Source organism: Lissotriton helveticus, chromosome 11 (assembly GCF_964261635.1).
Source record: "Lissotriton helveticus chromosome 11, aLisHel1.1, whole genome shotgun sequence".
NCBI lineage: Eukaryota > Metazoa > Chordata > Amphibia > Caudata > Salamandridae > Lissotriton > Lissotriton helveticus.
Window position 1 is genome coordinate 435,200,740 of NC_136072.1, and position 13,853 is coordinate 435,214,592.

The window sequence follows — 13,853 nt, forward strand, 5'->3', positions numbered from 1 at the left end:
TGTGGAGGGGAAGGACGCCGCAAAGTTCGCCATCTGGTGTGGGCTGGACACCACAGACTCTTTGGGTAGGGCGATCTCCACAACGGTGGCCCTGCGTAGCCATGCCTGACTGCAGTCCACGGGGTTTTCGGGGGATGTCCAGAGTTCCCTAATGGACATGCCTTTTGATGGTACTCACCTGTTGGGGCCGATAAGGCAGACCGTGTGCTGGAGCGTTCCAAGGACTCTTAGGCTACGGCCAAGTCATTGGATCTCTCCACCACACGCCCAGCCACATCTACCTTTCGTGGCCACAGAAGGGGCACCCCTACACGTTCGTTCAGTCAGAAGCCTGCGCAGAACCAACCTCAGCGCAGGAGTGGAGGCCGCCGTGGCGGCACAGGGGGCTAGCGTGTGGGTCAGTCCACCTCCATTCCAGCAGCATCCGCCTCAAAGATTTCCTAGTCTGAGCTTCGGGGTGCACCCCACGCCGGTAGGCGGCAGGCTTCAACAGGCTTCAACATCACCTCCCCCACTGGCGATCTGTCTATTCGGACAGGTGGGTGCTGCAAATCGTCCGAAGGGGTTACTCCCTCCCCTTTGAGTCTGCCCCCCCCAGCCATGCCACCTCCGTTCCACCGCATGTTGGGGATCACTTTGCGCTTCTCCAACAGGAAGTCACTGCCCTCTTGGCCAAGGGGGCCATCGAGCGCGTTCCTGGGCCAGAAGTAGGTTGTGGTTGTTATTCCCACTACTTTCTGGTCCCCAAGAAGGACAAAGGGGGCCTTCGCCCCATCTTGGACCTTAGGATCGTCAATCGCTTCCTCCGGAAGGAGAAGTTCGAGATATTAACTCTGGCTCAGGTCTTGGCTGCCCTCGACCCTGGAGACTGGATGGTAGAGTTGGACTTGCAGGACGCATATTTTCACATCACCGTCCTGCCGGCCCACCGGCGTTACCTGCGGTTCACGGTAGGCCAGGAGCATTTTCAGTTTGCCATCCTCCCCTTCGGCCTTACCAGCGCCCCTCGGTTGTTCACGAAAGTGATGGCGATGGTTGCAGCTCATCTGCGCAGGTCAGGGGTGTCAGTCTTCCCCTACCTTGACGACTGGTGGTTGAAGGCGGGCTCGCCCCAGCCAGTCGTCTCCCACCTTCAGAATATGGCCAACCTCCTGCATTTGCTGGGGTTCTCCATCAACATGCCGAAGTCGCACCTGAGTCCCTCTCAGAAGCTCCCCTTCATCGGAGCGGTTCTGGATTTGACGCGGTTTCGGGTTTATCCTCCTGAACAGCTATATTCAGGGTATGATTCCGATCTTTCAGCCTCTATCCCGGGTTTCAGCCAGGATGACCCTCCGGCTCATGGGCCCGATGGCCTCCTGCATCCTAATAGTGCAACACGCCAGATGGCATATGCGGGCTCTGCAGTGGGACCTGAAGTCCTAGTGGGCACAGCATCAGGGCAACCTGTCCGATCATGTCCAGATCTTAGAGGGCACTGTATGCAGACAATTGCAGTGGTGGCTCATGAATCGCGATTGGGTCAATGGCAGATCCCTCTCCGTTCCCCAACCGGAGCACACAGTGGTGACTTATGCGTCCATCCTGGGATGGAGCGGCCACTTGGGAGAGGCGGAGATCAGAGACCTAGTCTCCAGCGGAGTCCCGGCTCCATTTCACTCTTCCAATAAATCTCGAGAGATTTTTCTGCTTGTGAAACAACTGGCCATGTCCGACCGTACCAATGCTAGTGTCGCCCCTTCCCTCTCCTTCTGCCTCTCCCTCAATAATCATTTTATAGATAAAATCTCCGCAATCAAAGCCAACATCCCTGTAGTCTCTCAAACTCTGGTCATCCCACCTCTCCCCCCCCCCCACCTTCTTCGTTAGATCTTTTTCCCCCTATTACTACCGCACAATTCTCTGCTTTGCTGGCCAAGGTCAAATCAGGATCGCCAGCTGACGTTGCGCCGGCCCGGATCCTTCAAACCCTCTTTTCTCACTCCCCCGGACCCCCTCTCACACTCCTCAATTCATCCTTGGCTCTAGGTTCTGTACCTTCTTCCTTCAAAATAGCTTCTGTTTTTCCCATAATAAAAAAACCCGGTCTAGACCCTTCTTCACCTTCTAATTTTAGGCCTATTTCTCTCCTCCCCTACCTGGGGAAGATTGTGGAAAGCCACGTCACCTCCTGCCTCTCCTCCTACATCGAGAGGCATGGCCTTCTGGCCTCCCACCAGGCGGGCTTCCGCCCGGGTCATTCTACTGAGACGGTCGTCACTGCGGTCCTGGACGAACTTAAGGGAGGGGCTGATTCCAACTGTCCCCAGGCGCTGGTGCTCCTCGACTTGTCGGCTGCGTTTGACACGGTTGATCATGCATTCTTCTCGACCGTGTCAGCGCAGCCGGCATCAGGGGGTCAGCGCTATCCTGGCTGAAGTCCTTCCTCCAGGGTAGGTCCCAGGCAGTTCAGCTTGCTGGCTTTTCCGCCCCCCGCCCGCCCCTTGGTGTGTGGGGTTCCCCAAGGTTCCTCCCTTTCCCCTCTTCTTTTCAATCTCTACATCTTTCCTCTTATTTTTTCTCTTCGTGAGCTGGGGGTCTCCGTGTATAACTATGCTGATGACCTCCAGCTCATATTCGATCTCTCCACTCCTGACTCTTCTTCTTTCTTTAGTTCTATCCTAACCTTTATTTCGGACTGGATGATCATGAACCACCTCAAATTAAACCCCGACAAGACGGAGCTTGTCCTCACTGGTGGTCCCTCTAATCCCTGGTCCCCTTCTTACTGGCCCCTCCCTCTTGGCACTCCCCCTACTCCAGTTCCCACTGTTCGCACTTTAGGCCTTAAAGTCAGCAGTGACCTTTCCATTCATTCCCAAGTTAGTGCTGTTATCTCATCCTGTTTCTTATCCCTCCGCCTCATCCGTAAAATATCCCGCTTCTTCTCTACCGATGCCCTTAAATCCATCATTTCAGCCCTCATCACCTCCCGTCTCGATTACGGGAATGCCCTCTATTCCGGCATCCCCGGTTATGAAATGCGCCGGCTTCAGGCCATTCAGAACCAGGCCGCCCGGCTCATCTTTCATCTTCCCAAATTTTCTCACGTCACGCCTGTCCTCAAGTCCCTTCACTGGCTTCCTGTACGCTTTCGTTCTTCTTTCAAATTAGCTTGTCTAGCCTTTCTAGCCTTCACCCACTCTGCTCCTCTGTTTATTGCTTCCTTGATCACTCCCTACACCCCTTCTCGCACTCTTCGTTCGTCCTCCCAACTTCTTCTTCAGGTCCCCCGCTTCCGTAAAGCTCGCATGGGCGGCACCCGTTTCTCGGTACTGGCCCCCCAGTATTGGAATAGTCTTCCATTTTCTATTCGATCAATTTCCACCTACCCGGCTTTTCGAAAAGCACTAAAAACTTTTCTCTTTCGTCAGGCCTTCCCTGGTTAGTCCCACTGTTTGCAGTGTCGAATCCGTTAACTTTTTGTTTTCCCCTCCCCCCCACCCCCTCCCCCCCCCCCTCCCTCCCTTCCCCCCCTACCCCCCAGCGCCAGGAAGCCGCTTGGCCACAGTGCGCTTAATTAAGTTTCTTTTTCATTTCATTTCATTTCATTTCATTTCATTTCAACCTTTTGGAGCTTTGAGCGATCCATCTTGCACTGAAGGCATTCCTTCCCTCTGTCCCGAGAAGTGTAGTGCAGGTGTTCACGGACAACACAACCGCCATGTGGTATTGCAACAAACAGGGTGGGGTGGGGTCGTGGACCCTATGTCAGGAGGCTCTGCGCCTCTGGACGTGGCTCGAGCATCGAAGCATTTCCTTGGTGGTTCAACACCTGGCAGGTTCTCTGAACGCCAGGGTGGACAAACTCAGCCGCCGGTGCTTTGATGGATCACGAATGGCATCTGAACTCGGAAGTGGCGCACTGTCTCTTTCTGCAGTGGGGAGAGCCTTGGTTAGATCTATTCGCCACCGAAGAGAACGCGCAATGTCATCAGTTCTGCACCCTGGAGTTTCCAAGGCGGCATTCGCTCGGCTACGCTTTTCGTCGCGAGTGGTGTTGCGGTCTGTTGTACGCCTTTCTGCCTTTACCACTTCTGCCCAGAGTGCTGAATAAGATCTGGCACGACCGGACCCAAGTTATCCTTGTGGCTCCGGATTGGGCACGAAGATACTGGTATCTCGAGCTACTCAACATGGTGATCGATCCCCTGATCCGACTGTCTCTTCGGGAGGATCTTCTGTCGCAGCAGCAGAGGACGGTCCTCCACCCACACCTGTCCAGCCTCCACCTCCATGCATGAAGATTGAGCGGCCACAGTTGACCGCTTTCGTTCTTCCTCTCGAAGTCTGTGATGTCATTCTGGCAGACAGGCATCCCTCCATTAGGACGGTATACGCCTGCAGGTGGAGCACATTTGTGGTATGGTGCACAGCGAAGGCTGTGGATCCTATTTCTGCCCCTCTTTCTGAGGTCCTTCTGTTCTTTCTATCTTTGGCTCAGCAGGGCTCTGCTCTGGGCACTATCAAAGGTTATCTTTCGGCCATCTCTGCCTTTCTAAGGCTTCCGGATAAGCCTTCTCTTTTTAAGTCCACGGTTGTTAACTGTTTCCTCCAAGGCATTACACACACGTTTCCTCCCGTGCCTTTCATAATGCCTCAATGAGACTTAAATCTTGTTTTGACCTATCTGATGTGCGCTCCCTTTGAGCCCCTTCATAACTGTCCTTTACGTCTTCTCACTTTAAAGACGGCTTTCCTGGTAGCTTTCACCTCTGCCAGAAGAGTGAGTGAGCTCCAGGCTCTTTCTTTTAAACCTCCTTTCCTTTCTGTTCATCCGGATAAGATGGTTTTAAGGACCTGTCATTCTTTCTTGCCAAAGGTTGTCACGCCCTTCCACATTGGGCAGACCATCACTTTGCCCACCTTCTTTCCGCCTCCGCATCCTTCGAAAAAGGAAGAGAGGCTCCACTGTCTGGACCCAAAACGTGCACTCTCGTTCTCTGAAGCGCACACAACAGTTCCGAGTGGATGACCAGCTCTTTGTTGGCTACGTGGGTGCCAAAAAAGGTCGGGCCATGCACAAACTAACCATCTCTCGGTGGGTTGTTCTGTGCATCAAAGCATGTTACTCGTTGTCCAAGAAGGAGCCTCTTGTGGGGCTGCGTGCCCATTCTACCAGGGCAACGGCAGCCACTACTGCCTTGGGACGGGGCGTTCCCTTGTAGGACATTTGTCAGGAAGCTGCGTGGGCCTCGCTGCACATGTTTACCAAGCATTAGTGCCTTGACAGTCAAGTCCGAAGAGACCGATTCTTTGGCCGTTCTGTTCTCCATGACTTTCTGGTGTAATCTTGTTCGCAGACCCACCACCGGGGTTGGTATTGCTGGGGTATCTATTCTAAGGTAAGGAATCTATCACTAACGTGTCTCTTTCAGATGCACCAGTTACTACTTGTGTAACGATATATCTGTAAGAGACATTAGTTAGTGATAGATTCCTAACCGCCCGCCCATCCTCCCCGTTCTGCGAACTGTTTTCTAGGGTTAAGGTCATTCCTTTCAGGGCCTTAGTTTCATGGCACCAGTGGTCGGTTTCTTGCATGGCTATTCGTTCCTTGCGCGGAAAGTCGTGTATAGAACTGACGTCCGCGCGCATGGGTGGCGCCTAGGTAGTCTCCGTGACGTCATCTCGTCGCTTACGACGCTAGCGACGGACGCGGAGTCGCACGACGCCACCTACCAACGCGCAGGGGTAATGCTGACGAAAAACTTTCCAGATCCAGTCTGACGCCTAGGGATATTCTAAGGTAAGGAATCGATGACTAACTAATGTCTCTTACAGATATATCGTTACACGAGTAGTAACTTGTGCATTCTGTGGACAGGCTATTTTCCTGAGAGTAGCAACATTCTCGTGTAGCAAACGAGGAAAAGCCTCACTCTGGGCAACTTTGAAATACAGATGCTTCCATCTTGTATGTTGTTGGCACACAATTGCTGAAAGACTTTGCTTATGGCTGGGGCAAGTGTAGTAAGTGACCTTATTTGAGGCAATAGCTTGTTTCCTATTGGTGTTTTTTTTTTTTACATACATGAACTCTTGCCTCTTAATTTGCTTGCTGCTCTTGCCACTTTCTTTTAAGAGTGCTTCATAGTAGCCTAGCTATTACAGGTGGTTATGAACTTTACACATATTCTTGATCATCTTTTTATTAGCCAAGAAATCATATCTTGTGGATATTGAGGGGAAGGATTGGGAGTTTCAAGCAGGAGTGAGTAAGTTAATCCTTGAGTGGGTTTGTGTGTTTGTATTTTCGAGCAGCTTTAGTAGTCTCATTGTCAACTAACTAGCTTCCAACCAAGATACCATATTGTTCAGGATTGAAATAGTTTCATTTGTTATAGAGATTTTATTTGGGTAATTTGTGCCAGAGGGTGTCAGTGGACACCACCAGCACTTATTTCAGAGGACATGAAATCTTTACCAACTCCTTTACCATCACTGATCATGTCCGATTAGTCCTTCCTTTATTTCTAGTGGGCATAGAAATAGAAGGGGAACTGGCAATATAGGTATCCTTCACAATTTCACTGTAAAGGACGCCCAATAGAAACGAAAATAGGGTATTGTGCTCTCTTCCTGTCGATGTGCCTAATACTCACCCACCAGGCTGATAGTAAAGCTGACAAGTAGGCGTTGGTATAGTTGATGATGCCAGTATGCGGCAGTGGTGCTCTAGTTAAGCCTTGCCTTCCACTTTTGTGGAACAGCTCTTTTTTTTTTTTTTTTTTTTTTTTTTTATACAAATGAATCACTGGTTTTGATTGGGCAGTTTCCGTTGCCTGATGAAATATTTTTTATCCGCTTTGTGATCGATCTCTTCAAAGTTAGTTATTCAGATTGACTTTCGATTTGCCAGCTACTTCCACAAACAAGCATTTGCAATGCAATAGGTCTCGCAATTGTTAAAGTTTAATTGTTGGCGTTGAAAATGACTGTTTTTTCTTCTGTTTTTTTGTTTGCACTGGAGTTAATATATTTGTATAGCTCTATTGCCATTGGTATAACAAAGCAAAAGTAAAAAACATTGTAATTTTTAAGGCCAACAGCTCTAACTCTAACACATTTGAGACCTATTCTGAGGTTGACACAATGAGGTCCGCTTGGTAGCAATGAACTCCTAAAATGCAAAATAAACAGTCAAAAGAAGTTGGGTAACAAACAGGCAACAGGGCGCTCAGCACAATCAAGGACTAGGTATAGTAATCTCAATTTAAGGTGGTGCTACCAGGGAGATGGATGCGGTACTCAACATCCACCAAGTTTTACCTAGATAAAACCACAAATAAACAAACAAATTCCCCAGAGCACTCCAATAGCAATCCAAGTAAATCGTAAAAAACAGTCAGTTAGTGCAAATCATATTCGGCACAGTTGCAAAATAAACAGTGCTGTTACTTTATTGCGTTGATGCCTTTACACAATGAAGGCTTATGCTGTATTTCTACACAGTATGTATAGATATACTTATTTTACAGAGACCCAAAGTATTGAAAGCTAAAAAACTCTTTAACATCTCTGATTATGTCTAAAGCAATGCTTGGAGTTACACTGCAGGGTGCTTTAGCTTTTCCTGATCGGTTGAAATGTGTGCGTGTCAAGTTCAATGTTTGGGCCAGGCTCCTTTTTGACTGCAGTCAGAATACCACTTGCACATGATTGTCAGTTAAGTGAGGCATTATGCAGCAGGTTGTGGCGAAAAGGAAAGTAAGAGCCCTCTGAACTGCTCCTGCCTACGAGGAAGTACTCTGAAAGTGCGGGCACTGCTACCTGCACCCAGGCTTTGGACACACTACATGGGGACACAGTTCGCTGGTGATGACACAGAACACATTTCTTTCTCCAGCATAGCTACGGAAATCAGATTTCCGCTCCTGTCTACTCTAGTCTATCACTGGATGGTACAACAAGGTGTAGACTGAAAGCAGCCACCTATTACCTTTTGTGTGTTTGACTAAAAGTGTCCATATTCCACCTTACTGGCATCATTAAAGACTAGGGTTTAGATGGCCACCTTCTGCGCTGCAGGTCTTCCCTCCCATTCGCCAAAAAATTGCCCTTCACAGGCCCCTCACCACCGATTCTGGTTGTAATATGCAAGGCTGCAAGGTGGAGTCCCATTCCAGGCCTGTTGAAGAGTGGGAAGGGTGTCTGTGTGTCTGCCTCAGACTGGGGAGCTCTATTATGAAAGAGTGCATGTGTGAGAGTGAGCTTGTAACAGAAAGCAAGTGTATGTGAGAGTGAAAAAGGGAATGTGAGAGTTATAAGAAGTGGGGTTGTATGAGCGAGAGACAGCAAGGCAGCACTCTGTCATCTGTGGAGATGATGTGTGTGAGACAAACATAGTGCACAACTTATGGGCAGTGCCTGGCTGTGTGCATGTGAGGGTAAGATCGCGTACGCGATAGTTTTTGTATATGAAAGCATGTGAAACTGTGAGTGAGGCAGAATACGAGAGCCGGTGTGAAAGAAAGTGTGTGTGTGGCAGGGGGTGTTAGGGACAGATTGTGAGTGTCGGAGGCAGTTTGAGTGTGTTAAACAAAGGATAAAAATTGAGAATATATGTGAGAGGATGTGTGCGTGACCGCCTGTCTGAGAGAGACTATGAGTGTGTGTGACCGCGTGTCTGAGAGGGAGCGAGAGAAAGAGCGAGTGCATAACCATTTTCTTCCCATTTGATTTTAATACACTTTTTTTCTCTTAAAACAAGCTTGCATGCTCTTCCCTCTGGCTTGCCGGATAAAAGCAAATGGTTAAAGCAGCGGAATGCAGTCCCTAGGCTCTGAAGCGGACCAGCATTAAAATGCACCTTCCCTGCGATGATTTAAAGCATTATTTTCCATTAAGCCTCTTAGCAGCGGCAGGGAGACACAGAAACAAACAAAAGCGAAAAAAACTTTGTGCTGAAATGCCGCGACCTGTCCGCACGCGTGCACATTTGAACATCCCACGTGATCTTACCAGCTCCCTCGTCCGGAAATACTGGTCTCCCCAATACTCTCTGCACAGCAGACTGGGCGTACAGCCGCACTCGGCGGACGGAAGCGGTATCAATGGGCCTATGCGGCTGGGAAGCAGCTCCATGTCTCCGACTCCGATCTCTACTTCAGCCGCTGCAGTTTGACAAGCTGAAAGAGAGGCAGTGCGCGTGCGAGCCTGCACATCGGCTGTCCCGACGCAAGCTGAAAGACACGTCGTGCGCATGCCCATGTGCTGTCTGGGAGCAAACTGATAGACACGCCGTGAGTGTGCACATCAGCTGCCTGGGAAAGTGCACATCTCCTGTACCCCTTCCAAACTCAAGTCGACGACAACAGATCTCGCTAGCGAGCAGCTACGCTGCGTCGCTAGGCAAGACCTAATGAAGCAATGGAAAAATGCCTAATGAAACTGTCTGGTTCGAATTCCCATTACCTCCAAATGCTGTGAAGTGGCCAGGGTGGCATCGGGCGCATTATGAAAACTTTTAATAATGATTAATGACTCCTAACAATAACTATGCTGAATACACTCCTTTCTAGGTGCAGATAACCAGTAGGAATAATATATCTTAACTCTCGGATCGTTTTTATCATATCAACCTCGGCGCACAAGCAACCTTGGCTGATGCCCGGTGGAGCTGTCATATGCAGCTATAGAGGAGTCTGTGCCTGGTTGCACCCCATCGGCCTTCACCTACCCAACCGGTCATCTGACATTGTTTTTCTTGTTTCCCCGTTGTGTTTCCTTCCCTCCCCCTCCCTCCATGAGTCTTTGATTTAATTGATGTAACCTGTAACTCGCTGATCCTCATGTAAAGCGCTCCGATACCTCCGGGTCTATCCAGCGCTATATAAAACTTTTCAAATAATAAATAAATAAAAAACAAGGTTCAGAGTGTGAATGAACTGCCGACAGTCAAACTCGTGACCATTAGATTACGAACCGGTTGCTGCACATTCTTGACTTTCTTTCCAAATCGTGAGTGATCCAATTAAGATAACTATTTGCTCCTTGTACAGGGGCAAATGGGGCAGGGAGAGGCACACAGATGTAGAAAGAGCTCATATAGTCACCAGTCGTATGACTTCCAGTGTTGATAGTCTATAGATGATGGCATCTTGCCACACACATTTTTGGATCTCGCAGCGTGTGGTGGCAGGTTGTGGTTTTTGTTTCTTCAGTCAATGATATTGAAGGTCTTAAGTTGGAGGAAAATAAAAATACCTGCCTGTAGCATTAGTTCCGCATTTCAGCATCCATGACCACTTTGAATTCACATGTTTTCTAGGCAGCCTTCCCAACTCTACACAAGCTACACTTTTTGCTTCTTTCTTTGAGGAGCACTGAAATATCTTGGTAGTGGGTTTTATTTTCTGGCGCTGAAAATGTGGTTGGAAAAAAAAGTACTCGTTTTTATTATGTATTCTATAAACAAGGCAATAAGGAGGGGCAAACCTACCAAGGAGCATGACCTCCTAATCATAATAACACAACAATAAATCCTGCTATTCATCTGTCATACATTTTAAATATATGTCTGAGTTATTTTTTGAAGGACAAATGCCCTCACCCACCCAATGGAAACATACCCAATCAAAACCTGAGAGGGGAACTTTCGTAGTAGTTGGAAAGATAAAAGGGGCTTCACTACGTAGGTGGTGTGATTGTGAAGGAATATAAATTGCAGAGTGAAAAATAAAGGCGGCTAAAACTACCTCCTGGTGGCCTCGAAATTGTATTCCAGGCCCCAGTGGGTAGAAGATAAAAAAATAAAAAATGCAGTTATTTCAACCGAGTATGTGAAGTCAACATGTTTTTGTCTAAATAGTACCCTCAAAAGAGAGGTGTGGTGGCCTTTTTCAGAACAATACCCCCCTTAGCTTCTGCCAGAGTAGATTTGGTAAATGTAAAGAAAGTTACACAACTCATAGAGAGGTCTTCATTGCAATTTACTAACATGTTTTTGTCTAAATAGTACCCTCAAAAGAGAGGTGTGGTGGCCTTTTTCAGAACAATACCCCCCTTAGCTTCTGCCAGAGTAGATTTGGTAAATGTAAAGAAAGTTACACAACTCATAGAGAGGTCTTCATTGCAATTTACTAATTTTAGATCTAAGTTTGGTGGAAGACAAAGGCACACTGATTACATGGCATATTGTAAAGACAGTGACAGTAGTGATGAGTCTGTGCAACCAGTGGTGAAGTCCAGACTCTATAAAGTGTTCCACATGGTGTAGGTAGAAAGTGGGCACATCAAACACAATCCCAAAAGTTGGTGAAAGGATTCTTAATATTGGAGCTTGTAGAGCGCACGACTACCTCCGACGGAAGTGTCCAGGCGCTGGCACATTAGGTGGTATCTCGCCTCCAGTCATACTACAGACAAGGCGTGAGTTACCATAAAAGATCCCCCAAAAGACTAGAAAGAAAACTGTGGCATTGGTAAGTCATCACAAGTCTCAGTAGTATGTGTTATCTTCCCGCTTGCTGAAAGAAGCACTTGTATATCTCTTGAAAAAGAATGGATTGCCAAAACAAACAATCATCATGATGATATGGCTCCCTTCAAAAAAGTGCAAACCAGGGAACGGTGCTCAGTGCCTGCCGGCGTGCTCAGATATTATGTAGAATGCAGTTGAGGTTCGGATAGGCTTTTCAATATTTCCTGGCTGTTTAGGAACCATTTAGCTAATAAGGGCATCACAAGTATATGGCCAAAATCAGTGTTTTGCTTTCTGTTAAAAATAATGATGGCATAAAGAAATGTTTACGGTGGTTGAAAGTCAGGAAGCTTACTTTGCCAGGCCCCGATTGGCATCTGTGACAATGAGGAGGTGGTCTCCACAGCGTCATTTAAATGCACTAATGGGCGCATTCGCTAACATCAAGCATGATGACCAAGGCCACATGTAAGTGTCTACCTAAGATTTATGGTCCGCTCGTTATCTGATGTCTAGGGAAAGTGTGGTGTCGTAGTCCAGAAAAGTGTTAAAGAAAAAAAGGGGGGGGAATCAAATATTGCATCGTTCAGTATATTCAATTCAAAGCCTAAGTCACATAGCAATTTAATATCAAAATGGGACAAAAATGTGCGGTTTCAGGAAGGATGCTTAAGTGTCTGGCGTCTATGATGTCTTAAATAATTGTGTGAAAACCTGCTCATCCTGTGGACATGAATAGGAGATGATCACAGGGGATTTTTCTTAGGAGAGGCTTAAGTGCTAATTGGAGATTATTCTCCTGAATCTTGCAAAGTATTCCAGGGTGTGTTGTCACCGAGGCCCTCAAAGTGGGCTTGAGTTTAAAAGCCCAGCGCTTTCCTTTCCAAAATAGGAAAAGCAATAAATCATCTGTGGGACAGGAGAGCCTAGGTTTTTCAATGCAAATGCCTTCACGAGTCTCTTTTCATTTGAGGGTCCCATTTAGGAAGAAGCGTGACCTCCCTCACTGGATTGAATTACCCCAGCAGTTTTTTCCTTCCACCCACTGGTTTCAGAAATTCAATTTAGGAACCACCAAGATGTACTTTTAGCAAGACTGATGTTTCCCCTCTGCAATTTTCATTCCTTCTCACACTCCAACCCCCCTTTGAGGATCTCCACTTGTTTTCTTAGCAACTCCAAGAGCTCCCCTTTCAGAAATGTCCTAGTGAGGAGGGGCCCAATGAAGACACGTGCCACTACTGGTTTCCTGGCGGCCTTTGTCCCTTAATGTAACTGGAGAAATACACCTTAAATATATGTTTTAATGTACGACAGTTTACTAAAAATATTAATTGTTATGTCATTAGTTTTGATGATTACTTTTTTACTCTTTATAGCCATGGCGCTTCTAGTTTGGTGAATGTGTCGATGCAAGTCCAAAAGAAGGAACATCTTAGTACATGTATGTTATATTTAGTGGAGATGCCCTACCAACAACAATAAAATCGAAAATGCTAAGAAAAATGTTAATAGTAGGATTTCTCTAAAGAAACTCTCCCTGCTTCTGTAGGTGATAATGAAGACATTCCATTTGCAAGGCCGCCAGATCTTGACCTCATCCAGGCAACTCCCTTTGAACCTCTAGCTCTAAAAACGCCTCCACGGGTTCTCACGCTTAGTGAAAGACCTCTTGACTTTCTGGACCTGGAACGACCCATTACTGTAACTCCTCAAAATGAAGAGGCAAGTACATTTTCACATGAACATTTTTGTTAATTCTCTTTAATTTAGTGGTATGTGGTTATATGAGTTTGGTGCATATTTTGCTGTTTGTAATTGAACACATTTCCTTGAGGTGTATTTTCAAATTAGCAGACTTTGGTTATAGATGTATATTCTCTGGCTTGGAAAATTTGAAGGGTATTGTAATATGCATCTAGAATGGTGTTGTTTACTTACCGACATAGCCCCCCCTTCTGATTCATGCTGTTCTGCAGCTGTTCGTCTCTAATTGAAGAACAAACCTCACTTAAAGTTGTTTTTTGCTGTGCACCTCAATATCTATCTTATCATTTGGGAGATCTTGGTGTGGCTTAATGGACTGTTAAACATTTCCCTCATAATGTTTGAGTATTTTCCCCAGAAAAAGCTTGCTTATGCTAATTTATTTATCTTTAAGATTTGTATTTAGTGCTACAAGCAACTGGAGGTAGCCTCGTTGCATGATGTAACAAATCCCATCACTATAGAACTATAATTGAACTTAATAAAAGGTAATGTAAAGCCTCAAGGTCAATCAGGGTAGGATTTAAAGTTCTCTTATTTCACCATCTTCTCTGAGTGGCAGTATTGCAGCCATCAATAAGAAAGGGGGAAATAATATGATATGCTCATCTCGCATGCCGGT

General features: G+C 47.0%; 1 protein-coding gene across 8 annotated transcripts in view; it reads left to right on the plus strand.

The window, feature by feature from the left end:
• MFF (mitochondrial fission factor) overlaps window positions 1–13,853 on the plus strand; it is a 222,544-nt gene that overhangs the window by 63,306 nt on the left and 145,385 nt on the right. For all 8 annotated transcript variants that reach the window (XM_078665946.1, XM_078665940.1, XM_078665943.1 and 5 more), the window contains exon 5: window positions 13,017–13,189. In XM_078665946.1, coding sequence (XP_078522072.1) covers window positions 13,017–13,189 — 173 coding nt within the window. The remainder of the gene's footprint in view (window positions 1–13,016; window positions 13,190–13,853) is intronic.